A 10,235-nucleotide genomic window follows, 5' to 3' on the forward strand; every position below is an offset into this window, starting at 1 on the left:
TGTGCAGAAAATGATTATGAGAAGTCACAGGGAGGAGCAAACTGCTTGTAAATGTTTAATATTGATCTAGAGTGACTGTCCTAGTATCGTTAAGTGAAACTAATCAGTGTTGTGTTTAGTAGTAAGTCCATCACGTTTAATTACGTGTTGTCGGAAAATATAAAAATACATAATTTCTCTCTTTTAATAATAAATGTTAAGTTGTTTTTTTTGCAGGTATGATTGGGGATGCAATTTGATGCCATGACACCTGTTTTATTGATCACCTGCTTGTTGTTCTATCTCTTTCTATGTTTCATTCATTTATTATTCTTATATGGTTTTTCTTTTGTTTGGAAGAAATGAAACTTGTAATCAAAATGTGAATGTTAAAGCAAAAATATTGCAATACCCCCACTTTTAATACATAAAAGGAATGATATTAACCTTAAATATTACATAACAACACTTTTTAACAAAGAAAAGTGACTTTTATTTCTCAAGGCGACATTACTGTAAGTACTGTACGGTTGTAAAAGTGAATATTTTGGATTTTCTTTTCTGTTTTGCTCATTCACTGTAAAGCTGATGCTGCCATCCATGTTTGTTTTTGCTCCGTCAGCCTGAGCAATTCAGGGGATGTTGAAGTGTCCTGTATGTTGGGCAACGTGGGGAGTCTCTTGTTATGAAAGGTGAAAATGTGGCCCTTCTTGCGGTGTGAAATACCCAGCGTCCGGCGCGGCTCCTGTATATGCCCTGTCCGCACTGCACAGGATATTTCCATGGGCAATGCGGTGATACAATGAAATGTTCGTGGCAGAGCCTGGTGAGATATGAGGGTCTCTGTGCCCGAGTGATGGGCACCTGCCCCGGCTGCAATGCATTATTTAAAAACACTCATTCAATCCCGGCTACAGGGGACACCTTTTGTTACCCTGTCATAAGCAGTAAGTGTAACTTGGCAGAGGTGGAGAATTTTTTTTTGAAGGCTTATGGAGCAAAGCCTGAGGAAGGCCAGGGGGGGGGGGGGGGTCTACTGTACAGGAGAGCTGTGTCAGAGGGAAAGGAAAGGTCATGGCCTCGACTTCTTCCACTGGATACTGTAAGGCTTAACTCCTTCCCTGTGAACCCTGCACCAGTTACACGTGTCACTCAGGAATAACAGATGAGATGCTTACAAGACAAACCCCCCCCCGCACGCGCAGTCGACTCAACATCTCACATTTCTTCATCGCACTCTCTGCTCCATCGACTTCCACGGAGGAAACGTAATAATAAAAGTATTCTGATGCAAATTAAATGATGAGAAGAAGGAGATCTGTCTGAGTGGGAGGAAGAATATTTGACCTGTGTTTTGACGGAGGACTAAATGTCAAGGCTTATGATATAAAGCTGCTTTGTGACTTTATATTAATAGAGACACAAAGCCAGACAGTGCATCTTCTCCCGATCCCTCTCTGAAGCTTAAAGATCATTTGCAACAGTTTTTCCAACAAAGAGCAACTGGTGGAACTTTACTGAACCATTTCCTTTTCTTGCAACTATTATGACGCTTGAACAAACACCCCTCTTCAGTGCTATTAAGATGCATTGAACTAACGCACCTCTTCAAAGACATCCGTTTTCAATGGAGCGGCACAATGATGACTTCTTTTTTAGGCTAACCAGGAAATGAGCATTGCAAGGGCTTCCCCAACAAAAAGCAATGGGATTTTTACATTGTATTTCAAAAATAATGCAGAGAATAGGATCTTGTCACACGTTTATGATTCTTATTTGTTTTGTAAGGCAGGATCATCTCGAAATATTAACACCAATTGTATGGATTTTGAAGCTTAAGGGAGCTTTGGGATTGATGTCTTTGGAGATCATTTACGTGCACAAATCAAACTACAGGAAGGAGAAACCCCCCCAAAACCCTAATATGGGACCTTTAAAGGTCACCTATTATGCAAAATCCACTTTTTCATGTCTTTTATACATAGCCATGTGTCCCCTCTGTGGAAAGAGATTCTGAAAGTTTCAAGAAAAAAGATGTTCTCTCTCTTTGTCCTGATCCATTTATATAAAAACCTGTCTGAAAATGAGCTGATCAGATTTTGGCCACTTTATGATGTCATAACGATTTTTTGGCTTGTGTAACCATTAGCCAATCACCAACCAAGGTAACCCCCCCCCCCCCCACACACACACCTTATCACCTGAATCTCCTCCTAGAGCTCCATTGTGTTCTTTTTAACCAAATCTCTCTCAGAGGGGCGTGGGGAGGGGCTTCTTATTTTCATCTAAAGTAACAGCCAGAGAATCAGCACTTTTGAAACAGGGCTGAAACAGAGGGGATTATGGGATGCTGCAATGATCTGTTTGGTGTTTGGAGCCAAACACTTCAGAGACATGTTTTGTATATATCTGAGACCTATAATATATTGATGAAAAACAGTATAATAGGGGACCTTTAATTCATGCATCTAACTGAGAACACACTCAAGGAACAGTCGAGACGAGAGAACCAGATGGGATAAAATGCTAACTAATTTCCGGGTTTTAGAACTCATTACTGCATCACTCCAAGAACTGATCTGGGGGTCGGGTTTTGTGTTTTAAATATTTTTCTTACTCTAAATGAGTGTTGACGTTAATAAATGAATAATAAACAGCACTCCTGTTTCTGTCTTCCTTGAAGGTGTCTTGCTAAACCAAAGCCTTGTGTGGCCTATAGTGCGCTGCTCCATGTCCACACATCAGTGAGATCTCTCCCACTGCCTCGTCCCCAGGAAACACACCTGACATTTAGCCCCAGGCCGCCCCATCAAGCCTTCCCTTTCCTCCGCTCGCCTCCAGAGACAAGGGCATCTCGGCTGAGTTTAGCCAGCTAAAGCACAGACAGTTAGCAAATTAACTTTCATGTCTTCTTTTCAATAATTCAGCAGAGAGCGCAGGGGCTGGGTGAAGTAAGGTATGAATGGAGGAAGTGAGGGCTCATTACTGCGTCTGCTTTTTATACATTATCCTTCGCCAAAGAATAACATCTATAGCATGCATCATTTATATATTTAGTGACGCACTGAATGTATCTGCATATGCATATTTTAGAACTGAAGTAAAACACATAATATTATTTCCTCAATATTAAATATTGATATCTTAAAGCAGTATAGATGTGAAAAGGGTGTGGATCACTGAATGAGAGATGTAATGTTTGAGACACCTGTGACACCGTTTCACTGCAGCTTATTCCCACCGCACACACTGTTTGTATTTACTTAGCTTTGCTATGGCAGTTCCTTTGTCAAAACAAATCAGTGTCAACACGCGTGTAAACACACATGGCTTTAGCATGGGTTAATCCACACTGTCACACACAAACATTTAGTCCTCTCCCTTTCTACCATCACGACTTTGTGATATTTACCTACCGACTGACTCACCTTTAAATGTCCTCTAACCTCACAGTGTAAGTTGTTCATTTTCAGTTTTACAGGAAAGACAGTATTAGTATTTTGTGATTTGTTTTTGGCATAGCTGACATAGTTTTGCTATCACAGCAGCCCCCTCCCACAGCAGTTACTGAGGACCGAACTATGATGAAGCTTTAACAACAATAACAAACAATAATCCGATAAAGTTGATTCCTATGTTTATCATAGGTACACATGATTGTTATGTACCTGATGTCGGTTCAGGCAGACGCTTTTCTCCTTATGCTAATACAAGACGCACACAATTCTCCTCTGAGCTCTCTGTTGCCAAACTGATTAACAACTTCAGGCACGGAGCCTCAATATTTATACCGTCTCTTTTATTTCAAGTGAGAAAACTAACAAATGTGTGCGGATGCACCCAGAGCAGCTGACGAAAGGCAGCATTAATTGACTGTTGACATTATCTGAATGAGAGCAGTCAGCCACAGGGTGCCGAGGGTAAATCACGGGTTTCTTTACTTTTAGTGCAATGTTTCTACATGTGTTAGTGCGTAGCGCTTTATGCTTCTTTCAAAAGACTCAAATGCAGATGGCATCTGTGTGGAATCAAAACCATGCATTCAGACCTGAAGATCCCTATTAAACTGCATGTAAATAGGAAGGAGGAGCCAGAGGAGGAGCGGAGGATGTAAAGAACCCCGTATTCAAAACAAGCTGATTAACTTCAAGTTATTTTCACAAACAAATCCAACAGCACTTGAAATTGCACAGAAATATCTGTAAACAAACACAGAGGATTAGGAAACAAACCCGGGGAGCAGAATTATTTCAGAAACGAAGAACGTGATTTTTAAAAATGAGATGTTTGATCAAGCTATTTAATGTTTTGTGAATGGCACCTTTAATTAGGAAGCCAGATTAATTTCGTGTATTTCAAAGAGTTACCAGTTACTGAATAATAAGGTGACATTAATATAGAAGCTGTTGTATTACTGTTCAAATTAAATTAAACGCTGGAAAAAAAGTGTGCAGGGTAATTAATTTCTTTGCTCACAAGGGCACCAATTCTTCTTTCTGCCTTTATAATGTTTGTATACAGACTGTCTGAACACAATAATGTTTCTCAAGGAGTTGCAAAAGAAAGAGCCCCCCTCCTCGTGCCTGCTACCTGTGTGGGATCTGGATACAGCTAAACTAGGCAAAGCCTTGGCTGTTGAATGTAAAAGTGACGGTTTTATGTTGCATTTCTGAACAAACCCTTTGGATTTGAGCCTTGGTTTCAAGGTTTTTGAAGAAAATAAAAACACATACTGTACACATGCAGTTTTGTGCTGTGTGATGTAAACACTTACATTGGAGTTTGTATATTTGTTGTATTCAAACCTCAGAAGTACTCTTTACTATTCAGGTAGCTGAAGGACATGCTGCACTGGAAGGGGGCTTTTTCCTTTTTCTTATAAGCATTTTAGATTGAAGAGCCTATCTGTACAGACAAGATGACATTTATCAAATAACGACTCCAAACTAAAACAGACATAACAGCTTGCAATAGGACTGCAACATCAGGAGCTAATAGAAACAATGAAGCAACACGGATAACTTTGTAGCATCTGTGCTACTACAACTTTTTCAGATTGTCTTGAACTTAAAGAGACAGTGAAAAAAAAAGATTATGAACATTCTGTTTCTTTTGGCGGTTTAAAAAACTTTAAGAGGGAGGTTGATCCACATTTTCCCTGAAAAGCTTCAGCATCTGGCCAATTACTAACAAAACCAAATGGTGTTGAAGAATAAAATCTGTTTGAAATACTGCATGTGTATACAAATATTTGAGCTATAGTTTCTGCAGGAAATACACAATAGTTCCTCTTCTTCCTTGTAGCAACAGGTGGTCACAAGCCGACACCCTCACTGTCTGATTGCTTTTAACTATAGACAAAGCTATGGACAAATACTACAATTATTCTCTTTTTCTTTAACCACTTTTGTGTATTATGTAATATGATGTGTCTAAGTCTCAAATAAACATAATATTAAGCTTAAAAAGGCATAGTATTACCACATAATTTATACACAAATATAAGATTAAATGAGATTAGATCAAATAAGATATGAGCGACCATTATTGATCCCTGTTGGGACATTCAGGGTTCATAACAGCAAAAGAAAAAGATTGAAACATAGAATACATTTGAGAATAAGGAGAATAAAAGTAAAAAACGAATATGCATTGTGAATAAGAATAAAAATAATATTAAGTAAAACATTAAGTAGTATTAACATATAAACCGAAATGAGCGAAGACAGTTATGTATATGTAAGTATTTAGTGTGAACCATAGGAACAAATCACCTTATATATATTTAATGAAAAGTGGCTATACAGTAATGTCATTATTTTAAGTTTAATCAAGCAGCAGAACAAAACTGATTCCAACTTTACTCAAACCAAAAGAGAGATTTATATATATTATAATCCATTTTTATTTAATTATTTAAATATTTGACTTGATATTCAACCCTTTAGCACTGCAGCTGCAATACTCTGTCAATCTGAAGTCCATCCGGGGTGCTCCTTTTATTCACTATCTGAATATGTAAAGACAGATATGAATATGTAAATATGAATATGAGCTAATTCAGTGATACATTCAGGCAGCTGTTGTGAGCTCCACATTTACAAGGAAACATGTGTTGGCCCTGCGGGGCGGGTTAGGGTGACAAGACAGGTGAGGGGAGAGGGCAAGCGCCGTCCATTATGTCTGTGCAACACCTATAGGCCTGTGACGTGACCCCCCCCCCCCCACACACACACACACACACACTGGATACATGGGATTAAATGATATTTCCTGTGCGGTTTCTACACAAATCCAGAGTTTTGTTTTTCACAAGCAGCCTTAACACAGGAGGATTCATCATTGCCAGCCCCCAAAAGACTTGTATTTCTTATGAGTTCAATTATTAATCCTCCTCCTACACTATCATTTGAAATACATGCTGCCTCTGCACTGATTTCACTCCCAATAACACATGGAACATAATCCACACTCCCTGAGCAAGCAACTGCAACTAAAAACAGTCGGAAAACACAGCATTTAAATCATCCCCTGCTCGTTGTAAATAAAGCAACGCAGCCAAGGCACACAAACAGGTGCGGAAGCAGCCTAACGTCTGCTGATGGTTCATATGCAATATTAAAGCATCATATGCTGGTTCAAAGGTCACTCTGCCTGCTGTTCACCAAACCACATGGGACTGTTTTCATTTAGGATTCACTCCTCCACCTCAACACAGACACACACACGGAGCTTCTACATTTTCCAATAATCGGATGTGAATTCTGAGTGAAATTAAACGCTTGTGGCACTAGAAGTGTACAAAGTCATATTGGAGGGAGCTTACACTAAGCACATAAGCGAGCCACATCTCTAGAAAGATTAATCAATTGAATGTGACACAGCAATGCATCAAAAAATACAAAAGAGTCTCTAAAGAAATGTTGTTTCTATTACAGATGTATGAGGAGCGGTGTAACTCAGCCTCTCAGGACTGGACAGTGTTTTTAGATCACAATTGCATCCCAACAGGGAAACTATACCTCTCACCTCAGACTGTTTAATCCTTTAAAATAGATCATTTTGATCAAATTGATTGACTAATTTTTAAAGTGTGGGTTTGCAATACAGGTTTACATCTTTGAATGGATCCATACAGGAATAATAGAGGCAGCGTCGATATGAAGAGCAGGCATGAGGAGCAGCTTTCAGTCAAGGGACAGTGACATTTAAAAGTAACATAGTCTTATACAGAAAAACACTAATTCATGCACTGATATGACTGATGTTCGTATTTAAAAAAAAAAACGTTTAACACCAAATTTAGCAAAGAGCATGATAGAAATAACCCATATTTAAAAACACACAAAAACATTATTTTTGCATTATTTTCAGACACAATAAGGAAGATTTTGCGTAGATGCGACAACTTACTACATTTATCAATAGGTCTTATAAAATAAATCATAAATATTATCGGATAAATGCTCCTTGTAGAATGACTATCCTCCATGTGAACGGATGCTAAAAAGTTTACCACCGCTGTATGATCTCTGAATGGGACCAAACTTTTCCTACATCGCCAGGTTTAGATACTACCGGCTTCACGTTAAAAACATACATCAAATGTCCCGAGCAATCTACCCGTTTATATTTCTAAAACACACAATAATCCAACCATGCAGCAGCTTCATCTCCTAAAGTTTAAGATAAAAAAAGACCGAGCAGCAGCAGCAGCAGCAGCAGCAGTCCGCACAGGGACGATCACACAGGAACATGTTTAACCCTAAATTAAACGCTTTTTCAACTTGCAACGCTGCAGAAGTGAAACATAAAATATATTGATGCAGTCAAAATGCTGCACCAAGTTACAGAATAAGTGTACGCGCCTTGCACGAAGACACGCTATTGGTAAGTATCCCATGCAAGAAAAACGCGAAAGTGCAAACAAAAGGTAAACATTTAAAAAAGTTGAAGAGACGCACCTCTAAGGTGGTAGGAGGGGAGGGGGACACGCAGGCACGAGCGCACTTTAGTACAGTACACTGCTTTTAAATTACCTAGTTTTGAAAGTTGGACTCCCCTTCCCTGTCCCACACGCCTGTGCATGATAAGCAGGTAAAGTGTCACATATTAGCACATAATTCACTTACTTTTCTCTCGCTTGGTTATCGGAAGGGACGACAGCTCCTTTACCTTTGGCGTACATGCTGGATTCTGTTTTAAGACTTTTGCCCCACTCAACACCTGTCAAAGAAAGCAGCCAGGAAAACGCTCCATCTCCATAGCTACCCCTTTAGTGTTTTTCCTCCCCCCCTTCTCCTCCTCCCCCTCCTCCTCCCTCCTCCTTCTCTCTCCTCTCCCTCCCTCTCTTTCTCTTCTATTTTTTTTTTTTTTTTTTTTTTTTTTACATCTCCAACATTGGCCACAAATCAGGCACAGTTTCTGTTGGGGGGACTTGAAACCGTCCTCTGTTGGATTTTTTTTCCCTCCTCAGCCGCTGTTCCGCAGACCTGCTCCTCCTCCCTCCCCTGTGCAAACGGTGGGGGCTCCTTAAAGGGAAACACACACTTCTTGTTTACTGACCTCAGAAACATGAGGAGAGAAAAGGGGGGAAGATAGGGGAAAGGCATGCCGGGTACAGGCTCTGCACTTATAACGACTGCAGCCGGCTCGTTTTGGGAGGCTTGCAATAGTCGTTATGTTTTTCCCCTAAAAAGACATTCCAGGACTTCGACTCCAATTTGGTTTCGAGACTTTGAATCAAAGATGTAGGAAACTACTCTCATTTTTTCACAGGATTGCACACCATCCTATGGAAGGTAGCTTATTATTTCCCATAGTGTGAGGTGGTCTCGATGTAGCAAACATTGTTTTGTCATAATCACTAAATAATTACTGCACCTTAGTAGGTAAAGAAAACTGTCATTGTTATGGTCAACCGACACATTATGATGTTTAGTATGGCCACAGGCAACGGCTACTCATTTAAAGCAGGGGTAATTTCAGGATTTGTTTTAAATTAAGAGTCATGGTGGTTAAGTACCACGTGAATGAATTAGCTCAGTTCAAAATTACTTAAAAATGTGTGAAATACCCGTAGCCTATGTTTACTAAATTAGCAAGAATTTTCTGCAACATATTCGAACATGTGACGGAGTTGCTGGCGGGTTTCTTTCTCAAACGGCGGCCTTGCAGGGCGTCAGTCATGTAATATGTCTCCCAAAAATATATGCAGACATTATTTAGAAAGGATATACACTGAGAGACAATTTCCTATATATTTTTCACATGGGCAGCACCGGCATCTTTATGAGACTAGCGGCAGGTCTACATCGATTATCTCTAAAGGGAGTGAACTCAAACACAGATTAGGACCAATTATGTGACCCCATAGTCACTAAAGTAAATATTAGACCCATTTTCCACAAGCTACATATCTTCCGTACAGACAATAAAAAATCTTCTGCTTTCATTAATTAGCAAACGTTCGCTAACACACTAGCTAACTAACCTTCAGAATGTCAAATGTGTTTTTTAGGTGTGTACATATCAAATTTGAGCAACATAAGATATAAATAGCCAAATGAGACCGTGCCCACTAAGGATACAGGAAGTACATACGATTTTATACAACTGGCTATGTTTGTAATTCGTCATCTTTTTTTAATTGAAAATAATCTGGTGTTTTTTTTACCATTACAGTCAACATTGCTTTTTTGTTGTTGCTTGAAACAGGAGTGTGTTTCTTCAACAATTATATCAACTTTACAGATGTGAGCAAAACTGCAACCATGTGCAAAACGTTGATGTGCTGTGACTGACTTACAGTTTATGAAATACCGGTACTAAATGATAATTCCAAGCCTCTTGCACAATTTGTATACATTTCTTGATAGCAACACCTTTAGGATCGATGGAACACTTTTATCTTGAGTTTATCCAAGCGTTGCCAAGACCGTATGCGACCATGTGGTTACACGTTTAAAATTACATCTAAATAAGCATGAATTAGACTTCAGATAGCCTAACAACATTAGGCTACACATTTCTCATGCTACTGGATGCAGTAAAAATATGGTATAGTTCCACTTACACCAGGTTAACTACACATCTCCCAACACAGAGAGGGACAATTTGTTTGGGACCCTTTGACAACAAATCTAATGACCCATTATGATCCTTACAATCCACCGGACATATGGGGTTGTGACAAGTGTCAGATAGTTTTCTGCTCACTTGTCCGTTTAAACCTCTATATCAAGGTACTCACTTAA

General features: G+C 39.3%; 1 protein-coding gene across 3 annotated transcripts in view; it reads right to left on the bottom strand.

Moving 5' to 3' along the window:
• ssbp4 (single stranded DNA binding protein 4) overlaps positions 1-8,280 on the bottom strand; it is an 89,446-nt gene extending 81,166 nt beyond the window's left edge. For 2 of the 3 annotated variants that reach the window (XM_079675762.1, XM_079675763.1), the window contains exon 1: positions 8,112-8,279. In XM_079675762.1, coding sequence (XP_079531888.1) covers positions 8,112-8,167 — 56 coding nt within the window. In that variant the 5' untranslated portion in view covers positions 8,168-8,279. Of the gene's footprint in view, positions 1-8,111 lie in introns of all 3 variants that reach the window. The other variant, XM_079675764.1, reaches the window with a different exon arrangement.
• Between the last annotated feature and the right edge of the window lie 1,955 nt (positions 8,281-10,235).

The sequence above is a fragment of the Notothenia rossii genome (genome assembly GCF_949606895.1).
Source record: "Notothenia rossii genome assembly, chromosome: 1".
Taxonomy (NCBI): Eukaryota; Metazoa; Chordata; class Actinopteri; order Perciformes; family Nototheniidae; genus Notothenia; species Notothenia rossii.